This window comes from Oryctolagus cuniculus, chromosome 4 (genome assembly GCF_051225735.1).
Source record: "Oryctolagus cuniculus isolate XC-2025 breed Fujian yellow rabbit chromosome 4, ASM5122573v1, whole genome shotgun sequence".
Classification (NCBI taxonomy): domain Eukaryota; kingdom Metazoa; phylum Chordata; class Mammalia; order Lagomorpha; family Leporidae; genus Oryctolagus; species Oryctolagus cuniculus.
The window spans coordinates 10,931,565-10,948,263 of record NC_142870.1 but is presented as its reverse complement, the minus strand read 5'-3'; the positions used below and the strand labels follow the sequence as shown (position 1 = coordinate 10,948,263).

Genomic DNA, 16,699 nt, shown 5'->3' with positions numbered 1-16,699 from the left:
CATACAAACTTCGAGTTTTTTTGGTATTTAAATGATGTGATGTAAATGGTAGATAAGCGTTAATAATGGGGTGGTTGAGAGGGTCTTGAAAACATTTGTGAGACAACTGCATATTTAATACATTATTTTTTCTAGTTCTTTCATAGAAAAATGATTTCTATGGAGATCCTAAAATGCCTGGCGTGTGGTTGGCAGCTTAAGTTGGAAGGAGCCGCTGGCAGTTTGTGCAGAGTGAACTGGAGCTTATGGAGCCACCTGCCTGTTGTCCTGGGCAGTATCAGGCACTTTCTCTGTTGCTTAACTCTGAAACCAACAGGGGCTGGGAGGTGGTTTTAGTGTACAGATGAGACAGCTGACGCCTGTGGAGTTGAAGTTGTGTGCCTAAGGGTCCTGCGGTTGGGTGATGACCGCTTAGAACCCGAGTCTTGAGAGCTGCCCTGCTCTCTGCGCCCCCTCGTCGGTGGCAGTACCTGCACTCATCTCCCTTTCCAGAGAATCGTGAAAGGTGGTGGGAGCCACTGTTGCTCTTTGAGGTGGGAAAAAGCAAGCTTTGCGCGTGGCCATGTTTTTTTATGAGAGGTGGCTGGATGTCCTGGAAGATAAGTTACATGGCTACTCTAGAGAGTGGAAGAGAGGTTTGGTCATTGTAGCTAATTATGTTTTGGTTAACTTGTTTTGTATTGCCTGAAGGAAATACATTAGATAATTTATACTTATTCTTCATTTGCAGTGTGATTCATCCCAATTCATGAAGTAGCACTAAAATTGTATTCCCTAGAGTACAATCAATAAAAGTTAGTTTCTGAGAAGGAAACTTTCCTTTGATGGAATCTGCTGTGTTTCACAACACCTCTATGTCAGAGGTTTAGTTAAACTTGCCCGTCCCCACTAGGGGATGAACAGTGCACTACCAAAGAAACACTCCCCTAACTATACCTATTTTGTTGCTTATTCTAGGTGTCTCAATTCACAGATCTACCTGAACCATGAAAAAAGGCATAATTAAATACAAAATACAAGCTAAGAGCTTCATGGGCTCTTTAAAAGATACCTGGTGTAGCTGTTACTTGACACTGGTTGGGTCATCTGTATCAGAGTGCCTGGGCTTCCTGCTGTTTTACACCATAGGTGATTTGCAGTAGTAGGGGATGGCTCAAATGTTGGGTATCTGCCACCTACACTCTGGAGACCTGGATTGAATTTCTGGTTTCTGGCTTCAATCTATTCCCTCCCTGACTGTTGTAGGAATCTGGGGAGTGAACTAGGGCATGGGAGAGTCCTCTGTCTGTTTCAAGTAAATAAAAAATTTTAAAAAAGAATTTCATCTTAGCTGAAAAAAAAAATTCTTCCTTGTAAAGTACTCCTATAAGTAAAGGAAATGTGGACATTGTTCATTGTATTTTGTTGAGAAATTTTCTTTATAAAGAAGAAGATATATACGAAACATGTCCTGTATATTTTATTTGGAGCCGTTTCAAGACATTTAAAATCATTTTCCTGAAAGTCAGAAGTTCAAGACTGATCATCTGTTCAATGACTAGAGTATGATATTTAGCTGCTTTATATTACAGTATTTTGTATCTTTCTACAAACTGAATCAACCCACTTGGGGTTTGTTTTGTTTTTCCTTTCCCAGTGTTTACCAGGTGCTGGTCTCTTGATGTATTTTGCTTAAATTTGAAAACTCTAAAAACTTATCCACAGACTGGTATAGTATCCAATAAGAAAGGAAGTGTTAGCATGGTTTTTGAAGGACCTGAGGAGGCGTAGACAGAAAGTAGAGAACTCAAATTCAGCTCAAGCTAGGGCTTGGACACTGCATGCTGCCTCTGCTGTGGGCCGAGCACCTTTCAGAACAGTTAGAGCTTGTGTGGAAATCTCAGCCCAGCGGAGCCACCTCCAGGGAGCAGAATATGGCGTAGACACCTGCCTTCCGTAAGTTCTGTTTGACATGGAGAAGCAGCTAACTGATGTTAGCAGTGACTTCTGGTCGTGGAGGAAGGAATGCTTGTCTTGTTTCCGAGTCTTTATTCTCAGAAGCAATGCTGGGTCAGCCACGAAGACAAACCGTATTCTACCTCCTCTCCAGACACACACAGAGACAAGATTGTCCAGGTGTTTCTCTCTCCCCCTTTTGGGAAACACATGTTTAGCTGCTGCCATGGAAAGAGCTCTGCCTGAAAGAAGGGCCAGTCGGCTGGGCTTACCTGACTACTAAGTTGGGTTGTGTGGGGAAGGTTGCCTGGGTGTTGGGTGGCAGGACAAACCCTGTTGAATGCAAGATTCAACTGCCTGCGGCAATTTCTGTTGTAATTGAGGAGCTGTCCTGATATTGGAACACTTAAAAGTTACTCTTAAATAATATGGGTTTGTCATTTGGTTAGATTTTATTAAAAATGTAAGTTGTTCTTAGATAATGTCAGAGTATTTCTTTAAAACCTTCTATGTTTCTGGGGATGCGGAAAGTAGTGACAGAAATCCCAACTTTAAGTGTATGACTTTATTCTGGCAATTTTGTTTATCCCCACCATCGACACTTTAGGAGCAAAGACTTTAATTTGTTTTCTTAACATAGTTGCTGTAGTGCCTCATGCTTAAAAAGGCAGAAAGATGGAGCTGACATTTTTATCTAGGTACAATTATGAATTAGACCTAATAACCCAATTTGGTAGAGCGTAAGTCTTTAGGCATTATATCCACCTCCTTTTCTCTTGGCAGTGAGATGTGTTTTTAAGCACTATGGCCTATTTTGAACAATTCTGAAAAGAGGTGGCTTCATTATCATTTGTAGGACTTGAAATTTACTGTTGATGTTCAAAGGAAAATGTCTAGCTTCATCAGAAATCAGCTGTTTTTTCAAACATGGAAAAACATTTTACTATGAGGTGGTGGTTCTACAGATGAGAAATCACCTAGAAGTTAATGTGTAGAATATGTTAGGTTGCATAATAATGTTTCATGTTAATCTGTCGGCAACAATTATAATTAACTTTGAAGACTCAGAATTTCTCTTTTCCAGGAGAAAACCCATCAAATTAATAAATTTTATTTTGGTAAATTTAAATGTTTATTTTGCGGAGTGATAATCCAGGACTGAAAATTATGTAACCGAAGATGATTTGTTACCCAGTGGTTGACAAATGTGTGTTTTGTTGAGGTTTGGAAGGTATAATCAAATTATTTTTCAGTCTTGCAGAAGACTTTTTCCCTTCTCCCCCTCCCCCCGCCCTTGTTCTCTATATCCGTGAATGTAAAAGCATGCAAAAGAAAAATCAAACCTGAGTCAGTGCCTTTATCTTCTCAGGTTCTCTTGGAAATACTGCCTGAAGAAAAGGGAAGGAAATTACCCCCTTTAAAAAGTTTTCTTTTTATCTTCCGGATATCTTCTATCTAGTGTAAAGAATACAATTTTACATTGTTTTTTAAGTTGTATGTCCTAGTTTCTTGTCTGTGGAATGTCTAGTTTCCCATTAGGGCAGGGGCATCTCACAAGTTCCAGGTTCCTGTATGATAACTGTATGCATTTAATGTAGAGGTTTAGGAGAGTGTTATACAAATAGATTTGTATAGATTAATGCTTGATTTTCTGTGTTTAAATTGCCTGGGGGTTAGAGAAAATAAGACTGCCTGTTCATCCAGATCCCCAACTGGTAATGAAATCTGTCCCAAATAGTCCTGAAATTCATAATATTTGAAGGTTCATTTGGGTGCCCTTATTATGAATAACTAGTATCCCTATTCTCCCCTTAAGTGCCTTAAGATCTTGATGCCCATTCCAGGCTAAGATAACCACAGTGACACCAGAAAGGGCAATGTCGTGATAGCATTTAGTTGCTGGAGAAGTTAGGCCACTTAGTTACGAGGTTGATAAATTTTGTTCTTTGTTTAAAATGATGAGTATTCTCACTGACTTGGGTATCAGCTGCGATCATACAGATTGCTCTTTTCTGTGGAATCAAAGTGTTTTTAAACGCCTCCCCTCCCTTTTAAAGAATGTCTTGTTGCGCCGTGTTTGCTAGACTGAAAGTTTCCTCATCGCCTGGTGAGACCCTCCTCTAATTCAATCTTTGTCTTTTGTCTTTGCTGCCTTGCAGGGTTGGTACAGTAGGCTTCACTAGACTTAGCTGCAACTCAGAATTTCTCCTCCAGCACCTGAGTAAATGCTGATGGTCTTGTGGAGAGTGGATTAAGAGTACGAGCTAAGTTCTCGATCCCAATTAAGAAGCCGAGGAAAATTTAAACTGTCTCCTTCAAAGTTTATCACAACCACCACCATCGAGACAGCAAACCAAAGGACAAAGACTTTGACCTGCTGTATTGCTCTGTGTAGTCCAGTGCACGTATGGTTCACAGACTGGCTGGGGTTACTAATAAGTAAATAAAAAGTTGGACACTTCTGTCATTGGACACTTACTCACAAGTTACCAGAATGAGGGCTGTACTGGAGACAGCAGACATTGCCATAGTGGCCCTGTATTTTATCCTGGTCATGTGCATTGGTTTTTTTGCCATGTGGAAATCTAATAGAAGCACCGTAAGTGGATACTTCCTGGCGGGGCGCTCTATGACCTGGGTAGCGATTGGTGCCTCTCTGTTTGTGAGCAATATTGGGAGTGAGCACTTCATTGGGCTGGCAGGATCTGGAGCTGCAAGTGGATTTGCAGTGGGCGCATGGGAATTCAATGCCTTACTGCTTTTGCAACTTCTGGGATGGGTTTTCATCCCGATTTACATCCGGTCAGGGGTATACACCATGCCTGAATACTTGTCCAAGCGATTTGGTGGCCATAGGATTCAGGTCTATTTTGCAGCCTTGTCTCTGCTTCTCTATATCTTCACCAAGCTCTCAGTGGATCTGTATTCAGGTGCCCTCTTTATCCAGGAATCTTTGGGTTGGAACCTTTATGTGTCTGTCATCCTGCTCATTGGCATGACTGCTTTGCTGACTGTCACCGGAGGCCTTGTTGCAGTGATCTACACAGACACTCTACAGGCTCTGCTCATGATTGTTGGGGCACTCACACTTATGATTATCAGCATGATGGAGGTTGGCGGGTTTGAGGAAGTTAAGAGAAGGTACATGTTGGCCGCACCCAATGTCACCTCCATCTTGTTGACATACAACCTTTCCAACACAAATTCTTGTAATGTCCAACCTAAGAAAGACGCCTTGAAGATGTTGCGGAATCCAACAGATGAAGATGTTCCGTGGCCTGGATTCATTCTTGGGCAGACCCCAGCCTCAGTGTGGTATTGGTGTGCTGACCAAGTCATCGTGCAGAGGGTCTTGGCTGCCAAAAACATTGCTCATGCCAAAGGCTCTACTCTTATGGCTGGCTTCTTGAAGCTTCTGCCAATGTTTATCATAGTGGTCCCAGGAATGATTTCCAGGATACTGTTTGCTGACGATCTAGCTTGCATCAACCCGGAGCACTGCATGCAAGTGTGCGGGAGCCGAGCCGGGTGTTCCAATATTGCTTACCCGCACCTGGTGATGAAGCTGGTTCCCGTGGGCCTTCGGGGCTTGATGATGGCAGTGATGATCGCAGCGCTAATGAGTGACCTGGACTCTATCTTTAACAGTGCCAGCACCATATTCACCCTGGACGTGTACAAACTCATCCGCAAGAGCGCCAGTTCTCGGGAGCTGATGATCGTGGGGAGGATATTTGTGGCTTTTATGGTGGTTATCAGCATAGCATGGGTGCCAATCATCGTGGAAATGCAAGGAGGCCAGATGTACCTTTACATTCAGGAGGTAGCAGATTACCTGACACCTCCAGTGGCAGCCCTGTTTCTTCTGGCAATTTTCTGGAAGCGTTGCAATGAGCAAGGGGCTTTCTATGGCGGAATGGCTGGATTTGTTCTTGGAGCAGTCCGTTTGGTACTGGCCTTTACATACCGCGCCCCAGAATGCGACCAGCCTGATAACAGACCTGGTTTCATCAAAGACATCCACTATATGTATGTGGCCACAGCACTGTTTTGGGTCACAGGACTCATTACTGTAATTGTTAGCCTTCTTACCCCACCTCCCACAAAGGAACAGATTCGCACCACCACCTTTTGGTCTAAGAAGAGCCTGGTGGTGAAGGAGAGCTGCTCTCCCAAAGATGAGCCGTACAAAATGCAAGAGAAGAGCATTCTGCGGGGCAGCGAGAACAGCGAGGCCATCAACCACATCATCCCCAACGGGAAATCGGAGGACAGCATCAAAGGCCTTCAGCCCGAAGATGTCAATCTGTTGGTGACCTGCCGAGAGGAGGGCAACCCGGTGGCTTCCCTGGGCCATTCCGAGGCAGAGACGCCAGTGGACGCTTACTCCAACGGGCAAGCGGCTCTCATGGGTGAGAAGGAGAGGAAGAAAGAAGTGGAGGATGGCAGCCGCTACTGGAAGTTCATAGACTGGTTTTGCGGCTTTAAAAGTAAGAGTCTCAGCAAGAGGAGTCTCAGAGACCTTATGGAAGAGGAAGCTGTTTGTTTACAAATGTTAGAAGAGACTCCAAAAGTTAAGCTAATACTCAATATTGGACTTTTTGCTGTGTGTTCACTTGGAATTTTCATGTTTGTTTATTTCTCCTTATGAACTTAAGATATGGTGAGACACTTAAGAGAATACTGGTCTTTGGAAAAAAATTATGTAACTGTTGCATCTCTCAGGCATTGTTTACGCTGTAGGTTTTAGCCAAATTTTACTTAGCAGAAAATCATCTATTTGCAAGACTTTATTTTTCCCAGAGATGGACGGAAGTAAATCTTCAACTTAAATGAAGCAGAACGTGTTTAACAGACTGACTTGTGCAAATGTGGTTCAAAATTTTCCATACCAAAGTAAGGAAAGACTACTTATTCTCACAGGTCTCTGAGGCAGAATCAATGTTAAGATACCGTGAATAAGGTACACTGTTTGCACTGCCGAGTCTTGACAGACTTTGTGCTGAAGTAGAAGATTTGCTCGTTTCTAAGTTTTTTTCTGTCTCTGTAACCCCTACTCACAAACAAAAGCCAATTCTTAGACCTTGTACAATCAGTTATGTACTGAAAATCTAATGTGCTTGTGTTGTACTTGTTTCAGGACAGTTTGCCACGTTCATTTTGTTAGCATGAGTCTATGAATTCTGATTGCCAAAAGAAAGAATGTTTTCCTGTAGGTATTTTTGTACCCTCTGTATATAAAATGTTGGGGAAAAACATCGTTCCAGTTCTCTCTCCCCCACCCCCCATTTTTTCCTGCTTTAAAATGTAAGTGAACCATATTGAAATGACCATATCTGTCTTTGAAGTTACGTGTCATAATTGTATTGTTAAATGGTTATGGGTTGGGGGGGGTGAATGAAGTAAGCATTGCTGATGATCCCTACATATGTTGACCAAATTCAGTTTGTTGTTACAGTTTGGGAATTACCAGCCTCCCAGGCAGTGTTTGATTAACTTAAACTAAACATACTGCTCACACTCCATAATTTTCCAGCTTTGTTCTTGTCAGTTGGTAACATTCTTTAATAGCTTTCCCAAATAGATCCAATTGGAAGATACGTTCAGAATCCAAAAGTTGACACTGCCTGTGTGTGCTGGGCGCCCCGGTTGATTAGATCATGATACACTGAAGTGGTTTTAGAAGGCAGGTTTAATTCGAGACCATACTGTATCCTTGACACTTCTTGTTTGTGATCAAGACTTGCCATCTGTACACAGCCTCGACGTTTGTGTTGTTGCAGTGACTTAGAGCATGAGGTTGTTTCAGTGCACATGGGCCATCAGGATCAGGAGACTCGCGAGTGCATGCTGCCATTGGTAGGTTGTCAGGAAATCTTTCTGTAGGATGGGTAGCATGTTCAGGAAGTGCCACGAACAAGGACTTCTGGGTTTAGTAGTGTGTCTGACAGTAGATGTTACAGGATGTTTGTAATCTTAGGACCCTTATCTTGACATGGTTTGGGTACCCAGTTGCAATGTCCATGGTGGGAGTCTTATTTTTCACAGGCTGTTTCCCCTTAATGAGGACAGGGCAGGGTACAAATGATGTTAGAAAAAAGCTCTCCAGATTGTGTAGTTTGTGTGTGTGTGTGTTGTTCTTTGTCCTCCTTAAAAGATGAAGGAAGCTGATTATGCATTTACTTTCTTTGACTTTGTTTAATCTCTGATACTTTTTAAATTGCATGAATTTATTAAGATTGTATGCTTTAGGGGGAATTACTTTTATAGATACTTTTGTAGATTTTGAATCAAAACTCAGTCCTGATGACTTTAAATTCTTTTGTAGTCTATGAACTGGTTTCATTATGATGGACTTGGTTAGTCCAAAGTTGATTTTAGAAATTATCAGGTAATTTAATGTCTTCCTGTCTTCAGGAGGCTTTCTGATGGACTGAGTCTATTGATGGAAAAATAATTCATGTATGGATAGTATGTAATTCTGAAGAGCTTAGAGTGCCTTGTTGAATTTTTTCTCAATTTCATTCTTGAGGTTTATAACCTGGGGACCAAATAGATAAGGGACCATCCTTTTCTTGTGTGGAGGTTAAGGCTGTGACAAGTCCAAGGTTATAACATCTTTCGGGGGAGAATGGAAACCAGACTTCCAAATCTGGACACCTAGTTTGTCCAGATGTATCTGGACAAATGATTTGTCCTGTTTGTTTTTTTTCTCAAAGAAACTCTTCTTTGAAACAATCCTTTGTAGGATCTTAAATTTTCCAAATTGGCACTAAGTTGAAGGAATTAAATTTTTCTGGACTCTGAACACATTGCTATGTAATTCAGCAGTGAGAACTGATGTATTGGCTGGGCAGCCTTCCTGTTCCTTCTGCTTACAGCATAAGTGACTAGGAGGCGTGTGTGTAGATTTTTTCCCCCTTTATTTAATGTTGAGCCCTAATAGTTTGGAATCTTATAGTTCCCCCATCTTCTGTCTGCTGTTGTCTTAGTAAAAACGTAAGATACATTGTGTTATCTGTTTGTGTATATAGCAGTTGGTCAGATTGGGAGTACTAATGTCTGTAAATAAGGAATGACTATTAGCATATCCATTAGAATTGTTTGTTCTTGCCAGTATCAACATCACTTTATTTAGACTGAAGTCTCTGAAGCTTGTCCTTACTGCTTCCCAGTAATAGATAATGCACTTGAGTAAGTATGGATTGCTGGTTGCCACTTCTTTTCAGAGGACCAATCTTAGTGTGTATTTCATTAGAGTGAGTGTTCCTGGGATGCTGCGTGGACTGTGATAAGCTAGCAAATTGCTCATACTGTATACTGACTAGATGAGTCCCAAATAGTGACATTGATCTCAAGACTTTAACGTGTGTATCTTTATATTAAAGTTCAAGCTAAGGTTCAGAATTGACTGAGAGTGACACTGACTTGAATGGTAGCTGAAAGTCAAAATGAGACGAGGATACTGGTCTTCCGAGGCAGGAGAAACACTGTCGTATCAGCTGTTAGTGGTGTTCCCGGTTCTTAGACTTCTGTCTTCTCAGGTATTCTTAGTCTGAAGATGTGATAAGAAGGGCTTATTACACTGGTGAGCAGAATGACTGTTGACTTTTCTATGGGACCTCTGATTTCTCTGATCATCTCAGAAGATACTGTCCTGCTCCCCTACACTGCCGAGCTGATCTCTTCCCCAGTTCTGCTTTGCTGGGAGGTTACTGCATCAGTCTCCAGATAGAGAGGATCATGAAGCAATAGCCATGGTGCTGTGTTCTTTGGCATAAGTTCAGTAGATCTGATTTCTCCAGGCTTCCTTTTCACTTCGCTCAGAGGATCCATTGTCTTTTTGCACTGAGGCTGGCCAGGTTCATGTAGGTGCTTAAGGATGGAACCCCAAGCAGTTAACAGAGACCCTCATTCTGATACTTCACATTTTAAGAATTGGATAGGAGGGTTGTGCTTCAGGTCTCTAACCAGAGGCACAGGGGATTAAAAGTTTTGTCTCAGGCCTTTTAGAATCTTTTTTTTTCCCCCCAGTGTGTCCTTGTTTGCAGTCCATGGTTTTTTCTCTCCATTGGGTATATGGATCTTCCCAGAGATCTTTGAATTTCATTACTTGTAGCCAGTAGGTTTTTCTCTTACTGACAGATAAACTGGCTCCATTGTTACCCTTTAAGAAGGCTGGATCCTTCAGTGTTCCCACTTGGCAGCATTAGGCTTAGTGGATTACCTGTCTCATGTTCATTTGAGTTGTGAGGACTGTATGGTAGGTGATAGTGACACGTAGTCACCGTATCCCAGAGATTGCCCAGGTCTGGACTGAGAGAATAGGGTTCAACAGGAAAGATTAGATCACTCAGAGTTGCCAGCTCCAGTTTAAAAAATCATAAAAACATTTAAGTGAGGTTTACAAGTGCTCAGGTGATAGAGATTAACAAATTGGAGGACAAACATTTTCTTAATACCTGCAGACACATGCAGAGATTTGAAGCATCTGGACTGCTATTTGAAACCCCTCCCCATAAGAATTAGGGTATTTGTGAATAAAACATATCTGTTAAACTCTGGTTTGATAAGTATAATAAGTATGAATTTATTGACACATTAGAAGCTGATGGATATTTGATAGTGATAATTTAGTAGAAAAAAATGTTTCTAGCTTTCAGTGTCCATATGATTTTCAGTATCCAGATGCCTAAGTCATTGCAATGTTTTTAACAGATGGCATAGTTCTGTGTCTGTGCATATCTACCTACCATACAGAGACTGATTTTTGTCTTCTCCTTGCTTCTTAGTTCTTTACGTATTCTTTCAGTATTTAAATTCCTATTTTGATTTTTTTTGTCAGCTTAGTTCTTTCAGACCTGTTGTCATAGTATACTTTGCCCCAGTAGTAATGCCTCTGATCCATGTATTTATTTAAATATAGTTGTACATACTAAATTTCTATTCATTTAAAATGTTAATTCTCCAGAATGATTTTCTCAGAATTGTGTGTTGACCAACAAAAGCACTAGTAATTCAGTGGTATTCTCAAAACTATTTTCAAAAATTAGGGAGACTAGTAGTGAAAATTTACTTAAGGCCCTTTGAAATGATGGTTTATTGCAGAAAAGCAGTGGGGTTTGTTTTGATGCCAGAAGGCTTGTCTGTGTAGTAATTTAATGTAACGATTTGAAGCTAGTCAGTCAGCATATAGAGGAAACAGTTGTGTTCCTTTGACTGGAGACTGGGTTGCGGGAGAAGTAATCTTCTGATTACTAGCCTTGGTTGACTTAACCCAGGGATACAAACACCTTTCCCTTATTAAGGTTGCTTCTCTGAATCTGAATTAGGTATATTTTTGTCAGACTCCCCTGGCTGGAAAACTAAAAGCTACTTTGACTTCTAGGAGAGAATTTAGCTAAAGTTCAGAGTAATTAATAGACGTTCCAACCTGAATTCCACACCATGACTTACTTAGTCATAGAAATGTTTTTATTTAAACTTCTCTCTGCAGTTCTGGGAGTGGTCTCACCTTTAAAATAATGTGAACAATTGATGGAACTTTGGTGTGTTTCCATCTTAACTCCTTTGTAAAAGGTGAGATTCAGTTTTTCCTTTTGGTAGGCCCCCAGAACCACCAACCAGAACCAGTCTTTTACTCCTACATAACAAAAAAGGTTTGGTGTATCTGGTCTTAACTAATCTCATGCACTTTGCTTTTTCGGGCAGTACCAAGTAATTGCAGGCTGCTGACTTAAATCAGTAACCTTATTTTATGTAACGACTGTTGGATTTGGGTGCCTGGAGTCCCAGCATGTGTGAAGAGCGGGTTGCTGGAGAAAAGCAAGCGCTGCAGAGCCAGCCAGGACAAAGCACGGAGGCGCACGTCTGCCCTGTGTGTCCCAGTGGTTTGGCTCTGCTCAGTGGTGGAGCGGAAACCCCTGTGCAGTGACTGGCTGTGATAGGCGAGCCCCTCCCCCTTCAGTGAGCTCCTACGGGGATTTCAGCAGCAGCACGAGGTGACGGGAGGTGATTCACAGCCTGGCTGGAGACTTACATGTATCTTGGTACATTTCACCCTATTCCCTGGTGCTGGTGGATAAAGGTGTGTTACATTAAAAAAAAAAAATTGCTTTTGGATGAACTAGGTAATTTTTCAGTTTATCAGTGTAGCCAAAACCTCCATATGTGGAATGTTCAGTAGTAGCTTTTTTTGTTATATTTATTGGAAATTAAAATTAGACTCTTTGCTGTTATTGAAATCCTGAATTGGCAAAGGTGCCAATACATATTCCATAATATAACCAGCTTTTAAAATTTATATGTTTGGATTAGTGCCTTCTGGTTGCCAGTATTGACTCTGCTAGTTTGCACCTTTCCTTAATAGAAAATTCTTATTTGTTATTACTTCTGAAATTTCATTATAACTAGTGAAGGAAATTAAAAATATACATTATATTTACATACTTTATATACAGCCTTTATTTAGGTTCAAGGAATCTAGGTAACTATTCATGTTGCAGCTTTAATTATTTTTGATTGCTTAGTTACTTATTCTGATGATATTTTCTCTCTCCTTTCCATTGTGGTTATGACAGGTAAATCTGAGAACAGGTAGATGACAGCTGTTCATCTTCTAGGAGAAAAAGCTGGTCAAGGTCCATAGAAAGCACAAATGGCATTCACACGCATGTGCACCTCCACATGTAGAAAGCACAGGACTCTGGGTATTCTGAGTAACCCTCAAGTGCCAGTCATGAGACTCACCAGTTGTTGTGAGGACCACAGTAGTAACAGCCCTAGATGCTAAGAGATGGAAGTTATGGGAACTGAATGATAGGGGATTCAGAGTGGTCACCTGGACGAATCTCCCACCGTGGTGGAGTGGGGAGCTCAGATGTTGGGAGCGATGTATTATAACCGGGTGGGGTGTGGTGCTTCGCTGAAATAACGTCTGGGCTCTGCTACCATCTGTAGCTGAAGAAGCAGACACACTTCTAGGTTGGTTGTGGATGGTCTAAAGCTGAAGAGCTGTTGGAATGGTTTTGTACTTCAGGAGATTACCTCTTGTCAATAATGCTCTAAAAAACATGGAGAGATTCACATTTTAGCAGAGCACACACTACTTTAATTTTTTGTATGCTTCATTTAATAGAGGAGAATTAACCCATATGTTCAGAGCATCGAGCTAATTCTGAGACAGGTTTGCCAAATGCGGAGAGTCTGTACGGGACTGCTTGCCCGTCCTGTTACCCCCATAAGACCCCATTAGACAAAAATCTGTGCACGTGGTGCAAGAGGAAGAAGAGAATGTGTTTTCTTCCACTCAGTGTTGCCCTCCCCTACCCTTTGCTTGCTTCTCCTCTGAATAATCCATGTGTTTCAAGAACAAATAAGTATCTTTGTCTTAAGTTTTGCCCATGTGTCAAAAGGTACAACTCCCAGAATGAGAGAGAAGTGGCTGATGGGTTTCCTTGTTCCTGCTCTCCTCTGTTTTGTACCATCTTTTTAGGGAAAGACTGGTCAGCTCTCATGTAGAAGTCTAGAGGAAGTGGTAGCTGGTGTGGGCTGGAAGGTTCACCGTCTTCCTGCAGCAGAAAGCTGGCCAGGTGTGCATCCACAGCGTCGTTTTAGAATCTGAGACCTGAGGCTTGGGGGGTGAGGGGAGAAGAGCCAGAAATGTAGGAGAAAGAAGTTTGAGGAACATCCTTGGCTTAGCAATATGTGATAATGCAAAGCAATTAAAACCTGTTAGTCCTATATATTATGTATTCTGTACCTTTAAATAACGTTTGAAAATTTAAAATAGTTTGTAAGAACTTTAAGAAAAGAATGTTTTTGAAGATTTCGTTGCAGAAATGTCTTTCATTTATAATTCCATGGAAAACTGCTTTAATTAGCCTAGGTGGGAAGTAGTCCTTGCAGTGTAAATATGTGTAAGTAGAGTTTTCTGATTCCACTGTGAGAGCTCGAACTTTTGAGTGGCAAATAGATCATGGATTTTTCTGTGGGGTTGTTAAGATGCAAAAGCTTTATTATTTTTTAATAATGACATACTACATTAGTGTCGGATAATGGTGCGGAGTCTTTCCCTGCAAGCCCCACCATGGTTGCTTCAGTTTATAGATTGCCAGCAAGTTCAGAGATAGAGCAGGGACTTGCCCGTTCTTTGGGACATCTCATTTTCTGTGTCCAGACCTGTGTTGGCAATCACAGATGAACTGTGTCGTGCTTCTCAGTACTTCTTTTTTTTCTTTTTTGATAAGATGGATATCAAAAATAGTTGCTGTGCAAAAGTTAGTAGTCTTCTTCAAGAAGAAAACAAATTCCTTTTCTAATAATATCCTGTGAACTTGCTTCATTCATCCTTTATTTTTAAGCCAAATGCCAGCAGAATCCTGCTGCTGCTTTTATCTAGTAATTTTGATATGTAAGTATTAATGAATTTTAAAAAGATGTCTACATTGAAAAATGTTTTCCCCCAGCGTCCTGCCTATGATGCTCTGAGCAGACTTTCTGTAAGAGACCAGTCAGTACCCTGGGAGTGTGTATTGTGTATGTGTGTCATTTTAGTCTGTCATTTAGGCATTGTAGATGAAATGATTATCAATAAAGTTGGTGAGCATCAATTTAGTTATTAGTAAGTTTTGTTGAATTGTACGATTTAAAATTTACCCTCCATTGTCCACAGCTTTTTAAATTTTCAGGTTTGAATAATTGATTAGGTCCATCTCCTTATACAATGTTTTGGTTGCAAGCAGAAAGTAGAATTTGATATAAACTAGGTTACTTCTATATTGAAAGGAATACAATTGAAATAGTAGATTTAGGTTGTTAACCATTCATGACAATTTTAACTTGACTATTCTAACCTACTGTATACAATCCAGTTTTTAAAATTGTAAACATGTATAATCTTGGTTTAATGTGTTTTAAAAGTGTTATTGTTTAAAAAATGAAAAAAAAAAGATGCAAATCTGCTAAAGAGCTGTCAGTTTTCATTACTGACTCTGTAAAATACACTGTTATTTGTGTACTGTGTGTCATTTTGCCAGCTGCTGCATTAGCCTTCAGAAGTATTTGGAAACTTAAGACGAACTCCATTTCTTGCAAAATACATTCCTTTCTGTGGTATTTTGTCCTGTAACTGAAGTATAGTAATAATTATTTTATGGAAATGTTAGCACTTCTGTACCAACTTTGAATAAAATGAGAAATTTATATTTCTGTGACTGAGTATTTTCAGTATGAACACCTGTCTACCCCGTGAATTCACATTGCACTGGGTCCCAGAGTTGAAGAGGTTGTACCCGTTTCTGTTTTCGTGGCTGTGGATGGTCTCCAAGGAGGTTTCTCCTCTCAGTAACTGTCATCAGTAACCTGTGTAAACAGTGACTTGGGTAATGGCAGAACTATGTTGAGTAAATGAAGATATGATTCATTTCTTGCACTTAGAATTTTGAAATAATTTCAAATTACAGGAAAGTTGTAAGATGGAATAGAGTTCTGTTCCTTAAATAAATAAATAAATAAAATGGAGTAGAGTTCAGGGATCTTCTTTATCCAAGTTCACCAGCAGTGAACAGACGGCCACATGTGCTCTACCAGCCTCTTGGATCCTACACATTGTTCTGAGAACTTCAGGAGAACTGTTGGCAGGCAGCATTCCCCCCTTACCCACCCCTGAGTACTGGGTCTGTTTTTAAATACAAGGAAAGTTGTTCGTAATGGTTAGAATCTGGAAAGGAACTGTGACCTGAGCACTACGTAGACGTTGCTGGTTCTAGTCACGTCTTCTTATCAACTTTAGCTTGTGGAAGCTGGACTGTGTCTGTCCTTTGTTTCCTTTAACTGCAACCTGGGCCATTTTGTGAACATCCCCCCTCAATTTGGGACATTATCTGTTTGTTCATGATTAGATTCAGATTGCACTCTGGCGTGGACACTCCATAAGTGATGGTATGTCCTCAGACTGCCACCTGGAGAGGCGATAACTGTCATGCTGTCCTTTGACACTTGCTTGGTGAAGGTAGTATTTCTTTGTAAGTAGTTTGGGGAGAAAGGGACTGTGGATAACCTCATTAAGCTTGAACCCCTAGTTTTAGCATTCATTGATAATTCTTGCCTAAACTATTACTGTGATAGTACAGTATAGCTGACTTTGTAACTTTTTTTTCTCCTGTCCATGCTGATTTTTTTTTTTTTTTTTTTTTTTTTTGGACAGGCAGAGTGGACAGTGAGAGAGACAGAGAGAAAGGTCTTCCTTTGCCATTGGTTCACCCTCCAGTGGCCACCTCGGCCGGTGCGCTGCGGCTGGCGCACCGCGCCGATCCAATGGCAGGAGCTAGGTATTTCTCCTGGTCTCCCATGGGGTGCAGGGCCCAAGCACTTGGGCCATCCTCCACTGCACTCCCTGGCCACAGCAGAGAGCTGGACTGGAAGAGGGGCAACCGGGACAGAATCCAGCACCCCGACCGGGACTAGAACCTGGTGTGCCGGCGCCGCAAGGCGGAGGATTAGCCTAGTGAGCCACGGCGCTGGCCACTGTCCATGCTGATTTGAAGAACCTCGCTTTTCCCATTGATTTGTCAGTATGAACGCAAGGATTATTTTACTCAGTGGATCCATTACTGTTGCTATTTTGTTCAGATGTCTCCAGATTTAGCTAATGGGACCCCTTTCAGAATAGTTCCTTGTTCGTTACAACATTTCTGTCATTTTATGAGTACTACTTAGTTTTCTAGTGCAACGAGGTGTTCTGGGCTCTTCTTGCTTTTTCCTT

General features: G+C 41.1%; 2 protein-coding genes across 6 annotated transcripts in view; both read left to right on the top strand.

Annotated features, from left to right (window-relative positions):
• Positions 1-15,138, top strand: part of SLC5A3 (solute carrier family 5 member 3) — a 33,396-nt gene extending 18,258 nt beyond the window's left edge. For 2 of the 3 annotated variants that reach the window (XM_051833547.3, XM_089330328.1), the window contains one exon: positions 4,095-15,138. In XM_051833547.3, coding sequence (XP_051689507.1) covers positions 4,430-6,586 — 2,157 coding nt within the window. In that variant the 5' untranslated portion in view covers positions 4,095-4,429 and the 3' untranslated portion in view covers positions 6,587-15,138. 3 annotated transcript variants of the gene reach the window in all.
• The window catches only part of MRPS6 (mitochondrial ribosomal protein S6), a 66,683-nt gene that overhangs the window by 18,690 nt on the left and 31,294 nt on the right, over positions 1-16,699 (top strand). The gene's annotated exons all lie outside the window — the stretch shown is intronic.